At 38.6% G+C, this 13,208-nt stretch overlaps 4 protein-coding genes and 1 long non-coding RNA gene across 5 annotated transcripts; 2 read left to right on the top strand and 3 right to left on the bottom strand.

The window, feature by feature from the left end:
* Nucleotides 1–1,019: 1,019 nt before the first annotated feature.
* LOC128386458 (troponin I-like) lies at nucleotides 1,020–2,323 on the bottom strand. Its single transcript, XM_053345491.1, has 7 exons — nucleotides 2,272–2,323; nucleotides 2,065–2,166; nucleotides 1,841–1,964; nucleotides 1,675–1,775; nucleotides 1,560–1,603; nucleotides 1,444–1,485; nucleotides 1,020–1,361 (listed from the first exon to the last, which is right to left on the bottom strand). Exons 1-7 carry the CDS (start codon nucleotides 2,272–2,274, stop codon nucleotides 1,145–1,147), a joined length of 633 nt encoding a protein of 210 aa, XP_053201466.1. The 5' UTR covers nucleotides 2,275–2,323; the 3' UTR covers nucleotides 1,020–1,144.
* Nucleotides 2,324–3,327: 1,004 nt separating this feature from the next.
* Nucleotides 3,328–8,621, top strand: LOC128386446 (laminin subunit gamma-1-like). The gene is given in 9 exon segments (XM_053345479.1): nucleotides 3,328–3,642; nucleotides 3,715–3,793; nucleotides 3,795–3,898; nucleotides 3,962–4,079; nucleotides 4,142–5,040; nucleotides 5,276–5,458; nucleotides 5,689–5,849; nucleotides 5,925–6,564; nucleotides 6,567–8,621. Coding segments are annotated over 9 exon segments (3,939 nt in total). The 5' UTR covers nucleotides 3,328–3,539; the 3' UTR covers nucleotides 8,219–8,621.
* A 110-nt stretch (nucleotides 8,622–8,731) lies between these two features.
* LOC128386455 (exosome complex component RRP45-like) lies at nucleotides 8,732–9,808 on the bottom strand. The gene is made up of 2 exons (XM_053345488.1): nucleotides 9,628–9,808; nucleotides 8,732–9,554 (listed from the first exon to the last, which is right to left on the bottom strand). Exons 1-2 carry the CDS (start codon nucleotides 9,709–9,711, stop codon nucleotides 8,775–8,777), a joined length of 864 nt encoding a protein of 287 aa, XP_053201463.1. The 5' UTR covers nucleotides 9,712–9,808; the 3' UTR covers nucleotides 8,732–8,774.
* Nucleotides 9,809–9,845: 37 nt separating this feature from the next.
* LOC128386460 (uncharacterized) lies at nucleotides 9,846–10,959 on the top strand. The gene is made up of 4 exons (XR_008324898.1): nucleotides 9,846–9,952; nucleotides 10,144–10,200; nucleotides 10,383–10,472; nucleotides 10,641–10,959. It is a non-coding gene; the product is annotated as an uncharacterized LOC128386460 (long non-coding RNA).
* LOC128386449 (oxysterol-binding protein 1-like) lies at nucleotides 10,940–13,198 on the bottom strand. Its single transcript, XM_053345483.1, has 5 exons — nucleotides 13,060–13,198; nucleotides 12,268–12,978; nucleotides 11,883–12,200; nucleotides 11,643–11,812; nucleotides 10,940–11,577 (listed from the first exon to the last, which is right to left on the bottom strand). The coding sequence occupies exons 1-5, from the start codon at nucleotides 13,072–13,074 to the stop codon at nucleotides 11,172–11,174; spliced, it is 1,620 nt and encodes a 539-aa protein (XP_053201458.1). The 5' UTR covers nucleotides 13,075–13,198; the 3' UTR covers nucleotides 10,940–11,171.
* Between the last annotated feature and the right edge of the window lie 10 nt (nucleotides 13,199–13,208).

Here is a 13,208-nt window from a genome sequence, read left to right on the forward strand (position 1 = left end):
CAGGCTCGTCTTTCGCCTTTACCGATCCACTTAACCCGTTCCCCTCGTCCAATGCCGCTCAAAGGTCTTGTTACGATGAACAGGGTAAGGCTCGGCGCTGTGTTCCTCCGTTTGAAAACGCTGCCTACCTAAGGCCCGTTGAAGCTACAAATACATGTGGTGAAAAGCATCCTTACATTACTTATTATTGTGTTCAAACACCTAATCGAGAGGACAGAAACCAGAGAACCTGTGATGGTAAGTGTCGTCGAGGTGATCACCCTGTAAACTTCATCAATGATTTTCACGATAATGCAACTCAGACCTGGTGGCAAAGTGAAACCATGTACGATGGGATCGAGTTCCCGAAAACAGTTAATATTACACTTCATTTGGGTGAGTCCATTCAATTCACTAAATTGATTATTAATCAACGAGAGAGATTAATGGACCATCGTAATCTAATTGGTCGAAAACAGGTAAATCTTATGATGTTACATATATTCGACTGTTGTTCAATTCCCCTCGACCTGAAAGTCTGGCTATTTACAAAAGAGAGGACGAGAAAAGCGATTGGGTGCCTTTCCAGTATTTCAGTGGAAACTGTTTGGATACATTCAATGTCAGTGAATCGAGAGAAGTCCCCGATTCTCAGCCGGACAAAGTTTTGTGCTCCAAAGAATTCTCGGACATTTCTCCTCTCACTGGTGGGAATATTATTTTCAGCACTCTAGAGCTCAGGCCAAGTCATAAAAGATTCGATCAAAACTTGGAATTGCAGGTAAAAAACTTTAGAACATAACAGTAATTTCTTCGATGCTGTTTATCGCTCAATTTTCGATCGCTTCCTCCCAACAGAAATTCGTCGCTGCCACCGATATAAAAGTTGTCATGGTGAGACATAATACGTTTGGTGATGAAGTTTTTCGAGACCCACAAGTACTTAAAACGTATTACTATGCAATTTCTGACCTGTCGGTTGGTGGAAGGTAAGTCTCATCAATTCAATCAATCAATCAATCAAATAGAAACGTAATCAATGATTGGACGAAACAATCTGTTTATTAACTAATCAATATTTTATCATGTTGATTACAATGATTGTTTTCGTTGCGAGATTGCAGCGAGATACACTTAGTGCGTAATGTCCAGTCTTGTTGAAAACTTAGTAATCATCTTGCTCGGCCTCAGAAACAGCCTCAGAAATGGCCTCAGATACCGATGTTGTTTTGCTTTTGGGTTGAGCCCATTCAGGTTTGCATGTCTTGCTGGCGACCTCGTCGTTATCCTCGAGACGATAATCATTTTTCTGAACTTGTTTCAATTGATTACGATAATCCATCTGAGAAACTCGAGCAGTAAACATACGAATTTTCTCTAATCTAAGAATAAGAAAACGAAGTCAAGATTAAGATCTTTAATGGTTGCATCGAGTGGAGACAATTGTGTGACAGTTTAACTTACTGATTCGCAGTTTTCGACACTTTTTTCAACGGAGGAATGACACTGACCAAGTGAAAGACACAGACATTGAAAAGAAAAGAAAAGCAACAGAATTGAGATTTTGTGTGAATACTTACAATTTGCCCTTCAGATCGTTTACTTTTTCCTGCATTTCTTTAAGCTGAAAACAATGATGAACAATTGGAAAAAGAGCCAATCGATTAATGGTTATTGTTCAATCTCACTACTAACCTCGATTTCTTTCACTCGAGTGGCCCTTTCCAAGTCCCACTTTTTACTTTCCAAGTCCTGAATTCTTTTATAATAATCTTTCACGATTGATTGAAGATTAGCTTGAGATTGAGAATCAAACAGAAATGAGGAAAGCTCGTAAATCGCAAAGTGTAACACTAATTACCTTCGTTGACCGAATCGAAATTTTTCTGGGCTCCAGTGCGTTCTCGGATGATCCTTCGTCTCTCTTCAGCTTTTCTTTCTTGCTCCCTTTTCAGCGCTTCCGCTGCCTTACGTCGAAGTAAATTCTGAAGACGTTGTTTGGGTTACAAGTGGAATAAGAAAAAACTTTCAACAGTAATTTAACTCTAGTTCAAGATTCAAGTGAAAGTGTCAATGTTTACTTACCCTCAGTCGCTTTTTCCTTTCGGGGGTCATGAAACCGCGTTTCTTTCGAGCTTGAGCTTCGAGACGAGCTCGCACTTCAGCTTTCCTTCTTTCTTTTTCATCCTGCAAAGATCAAGTCATGGAGATGAGATAAAGATGGATTAGTAGACCGATTAAAGAGTCGAAGAGATTGAAACACATGAACCAAAAGGATAACCGAAACATTACCATTGTCTTTCTCGCCCTCGCTCTCTTTCTCTCCTGTTTTCTCTCTCTCGCACTCTTTGCTCTTACCTCTTGTGGACTTTGATAGATATTGGTGATGATTCGAGAGCAGTGGTTGTGATGATGAAGAATGAAAGAAGACACAGTGATCTCTGGCAAAGGGAGTGATCAGTTAGTAGTTAAAGAGGAAAGAGAGAAACAAAGATCATCTCAAACGCATTTTTCTCTAAAAGTTATCTGTTTTTTCTTAAACTACTCACCCATCCTACTTTCCTCTTCTTTCTCCCTCTGGATAACCATTTTATCGAAAACTATCGAGACTTAAATAGTTATGGGTGTTGATCTATTGGTTGGTTCCAAAAATAGTCTCAACTGACGCCTTTAAGACAGAAAATTTTACAGTTTAATGAGAGAAAAAGCTGATTTCAATGTTTATCTGAGAATTTCTGATTGCGAATCAAATTCGTTGACTTGTCTATTGATGTTGATGAGAAGATGAGAAGATGACGAGGCAAAGATGAGCTGTTCTCTCTCGCTTTATCTTCAAACTAGTGAACATGATTAGTGACCTTGAAAATTACAGTTAAAATGTAACAAATGAATATGAAGTGATACCAGGAATCTACTCATCTGTTGAGCGAGCGAATATCTGATTAATATCATTGATTCCATTCTCATTGACCTTTTTCTCGACCTTTTTCTCGACCTGTAGATGCAAATGTAATGGACATGCGAGTGACTGCAGAACCTCTGATATAAATGATCCCTACAGCCAATTGATGTGTATTTGTGAACACAACACGACTGGAGTCAATTGTGAACGTTGTCACGATCTGTATAACGATCAGAAATATGAAGTTGCTACTTTTGAGGACGCACACGAATGTCAACGTAAGTAGAAAATATCATGATACCTGTTGTTGTTTTGGTATCGAGATAAGACAACTAAAGTGGGCTGAATTGATGCCTACGCACTTTTGTCAGTAAAAGTTGCGGTACAGGTTATACCTTTTCTCCGTTAATAGAAGAGACAAAACTAACATGAAATCCAGTTTTTGTTGCTTTGCTATTCACAATCGTTTGACTTGTAGTCCAGTGACCAAATAAAGTTAAGAATCTGTTGACTAAGGGCGCCTAGAGTAACGATCATCGTCGCATCAAGTGTAACATGATTATTTGACCTGTAAATGGTCCGAGAATCGCTTCAATTTTGTATTACTGTGCCCCAACTACACTGAATAAGTGATAAGAGGAACATCTGAGTTTCTACCATGCAAACGATACTTTCCTTGATATTTATTTTTGCGTCAAGCGCCGTACTTGTTGAGTGCGTGCAACTTGAAGTGTGGAACACTAAGAAGTCAGTCTGGGAATGTAATACCATTTAGTTTCTTTAATTGTTCCCCTTTCTCTGTTTTCTCTTCTAACTTGTGTTTTATATTTCAGTTTGTAATTGTAACAATAAAGCCTCGAAATGCGTTTACGATGCTGATTTGTGGGCTGAAACTGGACACGGAGGTCGATGTTGACTGTGCCGACAACACCGATGGACCAAACTGTGAAAGATGCAAGGAAGGTTTTTACGAAAATAATCTGGGACGATGTGTTACCTGTGACTGCGATCCAACAGGTAAGTCAATGAAATAGTATTTATATGGATTCGATTGTTTTATTGGCATTTTCATTCGTTAAGGGTCCGTGACATCGCAGTGCAGTCGAGATGGTCAATGTATCTGTAGACCAGGAGTTTCTGGGGAAAAATGCGATCGTTGTGCTGATAACTATTACGACTTTTCGGCCCAGGGTTGCAAGTGAGTATTTCTAGTGGATCATTTTCCCAAGATATTTAACTAACCTTTTATTTGCCCGTCAGACCCTGCGACTGCTTTGTACAAGGAAGTTTCAACAACACCGCTCGATGTCACCCTGTCTCTGGGGAATGTTTATGTAAACAGAATGTGGAAGGAAGAACTTGTGAAAAGTGTAAGCCTGGTTACTTCGATTTGCAAGGAACCAACGAATTTGGATGTTTATCTTGCTTTTGTTACGGCCACTCATCTGTTTGCGAATCGGCGGAAGATTACACTGCCCATGCAATTGAATCTTATTTCTACAAAGATACCGAGAAATGGACGGCGATTGATAGAATGGGTCGTTCTGTTGCACTCGTACACAATACATCAGATCATAGTATCGGCTCTCAAGCAAGTTATGGATTGGACGCGGTTTATTTGGTTGCTCCTCCATCTTTCCTTGGGGATCAGCGTTTCTCTTACAATCAACACTTGAGATTCAATTTAAGAGTGAACGACGATTCTCCAGCCTCACAATTTGCCGATGTCATTATTGAAGGCGCTGGATTGACCCTTGCTCAACCAATACACGGTCAAGACAATAGTCTTCCAAGTCGAAACCAACGTTCTTACTCGTTTAGACTTCACGAAGACGCTCGATTCGGCTGGAGTCCGAGGCTGTCTGGGAAAGATTTCATAAGTGTTTTGGCCAATTTAACGTCCATCAAGATTCGCATTGTGTACAATAGAGATGGGTCAGGTTATGTTGATGAAATAGCCCTGGAATCTGCCCAACGGGGTGCATATGGTCGAGCAGCAAGTTGGGTCGAGCGATGTGAGTGTCCAGCAGGTTATGATGGACAGTTTTGTGAGTCATGTAAGACGGGATATCGACACGAACCACCGGGCGGGGGAAGTTTCGCGGTTTGTCTACCTTGTCAATGTAATGGCTACGCTGACTTTTGTGATCCATATACAGGTAAAGAGAGTGAACAAGGTGAAGGAAAATCACCGGTTTGATACTGATTCTGGTCTTTGGTGACGGTAACTTTAACAATCAATTTTCTTACTTTCTTTTCTTCCTCCTATTCCTATTCCCCATCCACGCCCACTCCCACTCCCACTCCCACTTCCCATTTGCAATCTCTAACCAAACTTAACTTGATATTGGTGGTGGTTTCTAATTAATTCATGGTGATGGTTAATTTGTAAAGGAAAATGTATGTGTACAAACAACACCGGTGGTGATAATTGTGAGACTTGTGCTCGAGGCTATTACGGTAATCCATTAGACGGGACTGGATGTACTTCTTGTCCCTGTCACCGTAATGCGGGAGCTTGTGTTGTCTTACCTGATGAAAGTATAGCTTGTTTGGAGTGTCCTCAAGGTTACGGAGGTAATGATCAGTGATGAGCTGAATTGAGACAGTTAATTGATTCATGGATAAGTATTTGCATGGATGATTAAAATCATCAGCAACTAAGAAGAGAGTGAAAGATTTGCTAACATGAGAAACTCTTTCTCAAGGGTGACTAACTCGACGTTAGGTTGCATGTGCTAATGATAATCTCGGTCGCTATTCACTGGGTTTAAACTAATTGTTTGTTTCTCGATCTTTGTAATCAGGAGCCCTCTGTGAGTCTTGTATCGATGGTTATTTTGGTAACCCGATAGCAAACAGTTCTTGCAGGAAATGCGATTGCAGTGGGAACATTGATGAAAACTCTGTCGGAAGTTGTGACCATGAAACGGGAAAGTGTTTGAAATGCATTTACAACACTGCCGGGGTAAGAGTCGAAGTGAATGAGTTTCGAATGGAATCACTTTATTGATGAATTTGTTTTCTTTTCACTTCCCATTAGGATCGATGTGAGAAATGTCTTCCCGGTTTCTTTGGTGATGCTCTGAGTTACCCTAAGGGAGATTGTAAATCTTGTGGTTGCCATAGAACTGGAACAGTGATGGGCAAGGGAGAAGATGGAAAAGAATTGGCTCTTTGTGACTCTCGCAGTGGACACTGCGAGTGTAAAAACTATGTGATGGGACGAAAGTGTGACCAGTGCATACAAGGCTATTGGGATATCAGTGGTGAGAATGGTTGCCAATCCTGTGGTTGTAATATGTTTGGATCACATAATCTGACCTGCGATCAGTTCACCGGCAAATGCTACTGTCGACCTGGGGTCATTGGAACTAAGTGTGACCAATGTGCACCTTATCATTATGGTTTCTCTGAGAAGGGATGTGCAAAGTGTGACTGTGATCGAATTGGATCAAAATCTCTGCAGTGTCGCGATAATGGTCAATGTGAGTGTTTGGCAAACGTGGAAGGCCGTCGATGTGAGCGGTGTCGTGAAAACAAGTTCAACCGAACTGCTGGTTGTATAGACTGTCCAGCTTGCTACGGACTAATCCAGGACTCTGTGAATGGGCACCGAGGTAAACTGAACCAGTTGCGATTATTACTGGAGGAGATACAAAACAGCCCTGTGGAAGTGGAAGATCAAAGTTCGAAACACAATTGGAAGAATTGATCGCTCGCACTGAGGCACTGGTATCGGATGCTCGTCGAATGGGCTCAGATGGTCGAAACCTTGTCAATTCTTTGACCACTTTAAAGAACCGTTTAGCCCGAGTCAAAGAATTGACCTCGTTGGTTGACGGTCGGATGGAAGGGTTGAACAACTTGGTCAATTTTGGAAAGCAAAACATGAGTTTAGCAGAAGATATAATTGAAAAAGCCAATTTAATATTATCTGAAGCTAAAAAGACATTCGATCATGAAGGAAGAACTGCCTTGGAACATGCTCGCGAAAGGTTCAAAAGGTACGGACAGCAGTCTGAACGAATGTCCAGAATATCATTGGAATCGGTTGCTCTAGCAGATAAGATTGAAAAAGAAGCTGAAAAGGTGGAAAAGTTGGCGAAAGAAGCTTTGAACAACTCAGAAGAAGCGTCTCGATTGGTGAAAGAAGCCATGGTGATGCATTCGAGTAATCGTGAAGAGATTCGGGCCATTCAGAAACAATTGATCGATATCAACGATTTATTGGAACGAACAAGGAAAATGGCAGAAGAAGCAAAGAAAGAAGCTGATCGAGCTGCCAAAGATGCGCTACAATTGTTGACCGAAGCGGGCTCATTGAGTATTCCAAATGTGAACGCCTCGGGCATGAAACAAGATGCCAGAGAGTTGGTCGATCAGGCGGCTCGTATCATGAGAGAAGCGGATGCGATGATGTCACGATACGAGAATGTACTGAATGGAACACAGATCCAAATGGAGGATGTTCGATCTCTTCTGAAAGAGGCAACCAGGCAACAGAACAAAGCTTCCGAGTTGTTGAGCGAAGTGGACAAAGCTCATAAAACTGCAGAGAAAGCAGCTCAGGCAGCCAATTCCACTTTGACGGAAGCCACTGGAACTTTGATGACACTTCGAGGGTTCGATAAGTCAGTGAAAGAAAGTCAAGGACGAGCAGATGAAGCACTGAAGCGAGTACCACAGGTGGAAAAGCTTTTGAACGAAGGCAAAGCCAAGACACAGGAGGCTTTTGATGCTCTCACTGGGGCTTACAATGACGCGATAAACGCTCAGAGTATTGCAACCGAGGCTCGTTACATCGCTGGTAATGCTTCCGCTGATGCAAATGCGATTCGTGGGGAAGCAGGTAAAACAAAGGAGAGAGCGGGAAGAATGAAAGACGAGGTGGAATCATTGAACAGGGCTCTAGCCGATACCGAAGGTCGACTCAACTCATATGGTGAACAGACTGTCAACGACGAGAAATTGGCTTTAGAAGCTTTAGAAAGAGCTAACCAAGCCAAGACTAGTGCCATCGAGGCGAAAAGCAAAGTGTCTGGTGCACTGCAAACTGTTGATTCAATAATAAAAACTCTGGAGGGTTTGGACTCTGTCGACGGTGGAAACATGAAAGAATTGGAGGTGAAACTGCGGGAAGCCGAGAAGGAATTGCTGACTGCTGATTTGAACAATCGAACAGAAGAGTTGAGAAAGTCGCGAGATGACCTGTCAGGCATGTTGACCAATTATCGCGAAGAACTTGAACAACTGAGAGCGGACGTCGCCAATATCAAAGACATTGCTTATGCTATTCCAACTGAGTGTCTGAGACGATCCAAACTCGAGCCATAATACTTGGAGTACCTGAATGTACATATGACCGGTGGACACAAATACTATTATACAAACAATACCAATAGAAACTAATATGCATCAATATAATAACAATTAGTCGCTGCAATTACCAATTAACTTACATTTTGTGGTCATTTTCGAGGGTTAATTTTGTTCACCCAATCAACTGTCATTATTATCAATCCAATTGTAATATTACTTTCTCTTTTTTCTTTACTAATCAATTTGGATCGATGAACGATCATTGAGAACGAAAATCAAGCCTTCAATTGTCTCATTTTTCCTTTGATCGAAATTCTAATCAAATCAAGCGAGTTCATTTTCTTCTGCCAATCAAACCTTTTCGATAGTTAATCTGTTGATACCAATTGAAATAAATGAATTTAAATTACACAATCAACCGATACTCGAATTTCATTCTTTAAATGTTCCCATTAAGATAAATAGTTGATCACATTACAAAATGGATTCACATGCTCATTGTATTCAAATCTTTTTATAATTAAACTCTTGACATTATAATTTTTTGTTTATTTTCAAATCAATTCAGTTTTCAGGAGTTAATCAAATTTCTCAAACCGATTCCACTATTTCTTTGAGCTAAATCTCTTTCGACAGCATCTTTCACGAAATTGGTTAAATATTTACTCCTTTCAATTGCTAATTGGCAACACTTAATGACAATATCTTTGTTGATCGACGATTTGCCTGAAATGTGAATTGTTGTTATTTCTCTGTAATTATTTGCTCCAACAATCAAATGTCCATCGGAAACTTGTTCTTCCGCTTGTGTTGGATCACAAACAAATTTAAAGTACTCGAAAAACGTGAAGCTTGTGCAAAAAGGATAATGGAGAATGTTGATTGGAATCGGATGACGGTCAGTAAACGAATGAACTTTGATTTTATCATCAATGACTGAAACATCGGGTCTTTTGAAGTGCGACAAAGAGGCCAGAATAGCAATGGAACAGCATTCAGGGAGATTTCCTTCATCGTTCATGACAATTAAATCTGCTTCTAACAAATAGACTTTTTCCCCAGAGATCAGACACAAGGATTCCAGATCTAGACATCTAGATTCTTTTATATTCTTTTCAACTATTTTCATGATTTCCACAGATTTCTCATGAGAATGAGCCATCGTAGCAGCTAAATCAACCTTAATGTTCAAAAATCCTTCACAACTTTTAGTTGCCTTTGGCTCTGCAATTTGATAGCCAATGTTACACATAACACGTGTATCGCCAAGGTTGACAACAGATGATCCATAGTCTAATCCGAATTCAATAGATAATTTACGAAAATCTTTTGAGCTTCGCCCATCGATTCGCTAACAATCAAATCAAGAGAAAATTGGAACATTAGTTTAAGGAAAATATTGAATTTTACTAAATGAGTCTTACTTTGTCTTCTTTAACGCCTAAGAAAATGAACTGTTTGTTACACGTGGGAATGTTTTTCAACTTCAATTTTTGCATGAAACTCATGATGGTTGAGAAACAGAAATGTTGATAATACTAATCAAACAACTAAGGAAACAATTGAGACTTAATTTGAGACTTGAGATCATCTGGTTCATCCAATTTATTGTTTTCTTTCCACTAGATGGCGACACTTCCACTGAAGAATCTCGGATATCCGACTTAAAGTTTGTTCATTTCTCTCCTCATGGTTCCTCAATTCAGCCAATGCTCGTCAATGGTAATTCATGAATTCCTAGTTAATTGGGTAAGTAAATTTCTATTTTACTTTAATGAAACAATAGACAATCGTGATGTGACTTTATTGAGTATTTGCTACTCATGACTCTAAGTGATTGAAACTCTAACTTATCTGACTAATGTTCCATTTATTCAGATTTTATGTTGACTTTACTTGGTCTAATCTTTTTCATTTATTCCAATTCTCCAAATGTGTAGATATGATCACGAGGTGATGAGAACTCTTTCAGTTCATTTGAACGATTCTACCTTAAGGTAAGTGATTTATTTTCAATACTTTTGTTTGTTTGACTCAAATGATGCGACTTGAAAGAGTATTTGCTACTCATGAATTCTTATTGATTGAGACCCTCTTTTCTGATTCTTTTTCTTCTTTCCAATCTAATGGTTTTATTGAATTCAAATTTACACTCATCTCTTTCGATTTTACCCAACAGGATGGACCATTAAAAAACCTCTACCGCTTAAAGGGTTGGCTCCTTGATTTATTATGTTTCTTCAAGTTATCAAGGTGTAAGAATGGAAAAGTAAGTGATAATGTTCTTCACGTCACTATTATTGAATAAGATGATGAAAAAAAGTGGGAATCTCTATGATGTAATGATTACATTTCATTCTATTCTGAACTATTATCCCACTGTGCCATATTAAAATCTTGAAACTTGTTCTCATTACATTCTCCATCTTTTTGTCAGATTTTCCAGTTGCAATCTCGTCTACCTAATCGATCCTCATAGAGACTGGCAATGAAAGAAACATCGACAGTTTCAAACTATTGTTGATTTGATGATCAGCTCGTTGGGATGATTGCGCTGTATTTTGGCAAAATAATTTACTTTAATCTCAGTCTTCAGCTTGGAAATGAGCGAATGTGTACAATTGAGTAATTTGGCATTCAGATCTACAAGTGATTCATTTGTTTTTTTTGACTTGAAGTAAAGTTAAATCTAATTTCAATTGCAGCAATGACATGAATAAAGTACTATTTAAATGGTACCATTCAATTACTTTTAAGCATCTTTTGTCAAAGTTATTAAAAGAGATATAAAAGTAAATATTGATAATAAAATATAGAACTTTAGAGCTTCTTCTGGAGTTTAAATCTCTGGAGTCTATTTCCTGAGCTCATCCGAAAATAATGGAAATTATCAATCATGATAATAATTGATTAAGTCTCTTAGTTGAATAGGTGAATCATCGATGGGCACACGAAGTAAAATATCCCATTAAACTTTTCCTATTGCTGATACTGACTTTAAGTCATTTTCTTTATCACAATTAAATATCACTGGACACCGAGACCAATCTTGTTTCTGTTTGCACTGCCAATAATCACCGTTATAAACATGGACTGGATTATTCGTAATCGGGTCGATTTGAAGCTTGAACCAAGATGGTGCATAAGAAACTTCAGCTTCTGGATTAGTAGCAGCTTCTTCCTCTCTCTTTCTCCGGGTCGATCTTTGTTTTTCTTCCAGTAATCCTTTCACTTGATTAGCCTCATCCCATTTACCTTCTTCCATTAATCGTTGATCTGGTCTGAGTCGACTATCGGTTGGAGCTACTCCTTCTTCTGGTTCATTCAATTGAACAGCTAAAGCAGTTAAATTATACATTTTTTCGCATTCAGACCTGAAAAGTAAACATCATTTCGACATTAATAGTTATCCGGATACAATGGTTGATTCATTACGAACATATTGCGAGTTTTCTGCCAGACACGAACGAATGGAGATGTATCGTAGATTGATTTTCCTTTGGCTGATGTTCGTTTATCGAAAACTAGTGCGGACTCAATATATTCGTCCCAAATTCCTTGAATAATCCATTTTGTTACTCCTTTCGAATCTACAATCTTACCAGTCACCTGTAGACGAGTTGAAATTGATTACAAAGAATCTGAAAAAGATGAAGAGTTTCTTGATCTCGATCGTTACCTTTCTAGGAATATCTCGTGAAAAGTAACTATAAGGTATGAATTTCAAGAGGCATCTATCACCAGTTGTGTGATTAGTAATCACCATATCTCCATGATTATCCACCCAAAGTTTACCAACGATAATGTTGTGAATGGTTGTAGTGACTTTGTGCCAAGTATAATGATAACCATGCTCTGGAAACTCGAGGTGACTTATGTCCACTGGATTCACTTGTAAATATTTTCCTCGAAATTTACTTGATAAACCAAATTCACTCCAACATTTCCAACCTTTACCTTCACAATGAAGTGCTAACATAGGGGGGTGGTGGCTCACCTGTTGATGATAACAAAACACAATTAGTATTCACAATCATCCATTCATTTGCTTATTCGATTCTTACCTGCTCGGTTATACTCTTCCATCCCAAATCAGATGTTCTATCACATTCATAAGTTTCTCCTAGAAGAGGATTAAATGGTTTGTTCAGTCTGATACCTGTACATGCATAACTGGAGACACAAAATGCAGCGACATAAACTAATTGATCACAACTATCGCTGATTGTTGCTGCTTTATGGAGTAAATGAGCATAGTCAAAGTCTTCGGTTAATCGTTGTAACATTGACAGAGGCTCATTAAAGTTAACAGGCATAGGAATTTTCGTCAACTCTTTACCAATACATTTCTTTAAAAATGACCACAGATTTAAACTTTGGCTTGGCCGCTCTGGTATCTTTTTCCTCCGTTGCGAATCCAAAAGAGGTGGTGCTAAATCTTTTTCGTTGAAATTTAATTTCTCTTTCTCATCTCTTGAGGCTAGCAAAGTGCTTGTTGAATTAGCTGAATCACTATTATATATAGAATTATCTCCATTGATTGACATATCAATGTTTTTTCTTTCGTTATCATCGGATGTTTTCAATTGATCAGCTATCATATCGATCTTATATGTGATCGATTGTAAACTTTCAGCTCTTTCATCTTGACTTGATGAATGAGAGACTCCGAGAGAGCCTTTAACATTCATTTGATGATTTTCGCTTTTAAGTTTGTCACATTTTCCATCCTCTGTTGTTTTAATGACCTCAAAATCCGAGTGAAGAATCAATTTCTTGTGAGAATAATGAAACAAAGTGAAACATAATCAAACTCTTGAGAAAATGAAAAAAAAATAGTAGGGAAATTATCTTACCTTTTTTGTATTCATAGTTGTGTAAATAAAGCTAAGAAATGAAGACACAATTGTGAGTTGAAAAACACAAAGCTACATAAAAGAAACTAGAACAATTTAGTTGAGTGAAATAATTGTTATTGATTTGATTAGATTGTTATTGATTAAAT

The sequence above is a fragment of the Panonychus citri genome, unplaced genomic scaffold (assembly GCF_014898815.1).
Source record: "Panonychus citri isolate SS breed McGregor unplaced genomic scaffold, ASM1489881v1 Contig00071, whole genome shotgun sequence".
NCBI classification, from domain to species: domain Eukaryota; kingdom Metazoa; phylum Arthropoda; class Arachnida; order Trombidiformes; family Tetranychidae; genus Panonychus; species Panonychus citri.

What these genes read in the sequence shown, in the direction of transcription:
- LOC128386458 (XM_053345491.1), bottom strand. An exon ending in CTCGAGTGAAAGAAATCGAG is followed by an intron (nt 1,604 to 1,674) that starts GTTAGTAGTGAG and finishes CATTGTTTTCAG; the next exon opens with CTTAAAGAAATGCAGGAAAA. An exon ending in AACGATCTGAAGGGCAAATT is followed by an intron (nt 1,486 to 1,559) that starts GTAAGTATTCAC and finishes TCACTTGGTCAG; the next exon opens with TGTCATTCCTCCGTTGAAAA.
- LOC128386455 (XM_053345488.1), bottom strand. Translation starts at nt 9,711, where the DNA reads ATGAGTTTCATGCAAAAATTGAAGTTGAAAAACATTCCCACGTGTAAC. An exon ending in TAGGCGTTAAAGAAGACAAA is followed by an intron (nt 9,555 to 9,627) that starts GTAAGACTCATT and finishes TTTGATTGTTAG; the next exon opens with CGAATCGATGGGCGAAGCTC.
- LOC128386449 (XM_053345483.1), bottom strand. An exon ending in GGAAGAGTATAACCGAGCAG is followed by an intron (nt 12,201 to 12,267) that starts GTAAGAATCGAA and finishes TATCATCAACAG; the next exon opens with GTGAGCCACCACCCCCCTAT. An exon ending in TGGCAGAAAACTCGCAATAT is followed by an intron (nt 11,578 to 11,642) that starts GTTCGTAATGAA and finishes TTTACTTTTCAG; the next exon opens with GTCTGAATGCGAAAAAATGT.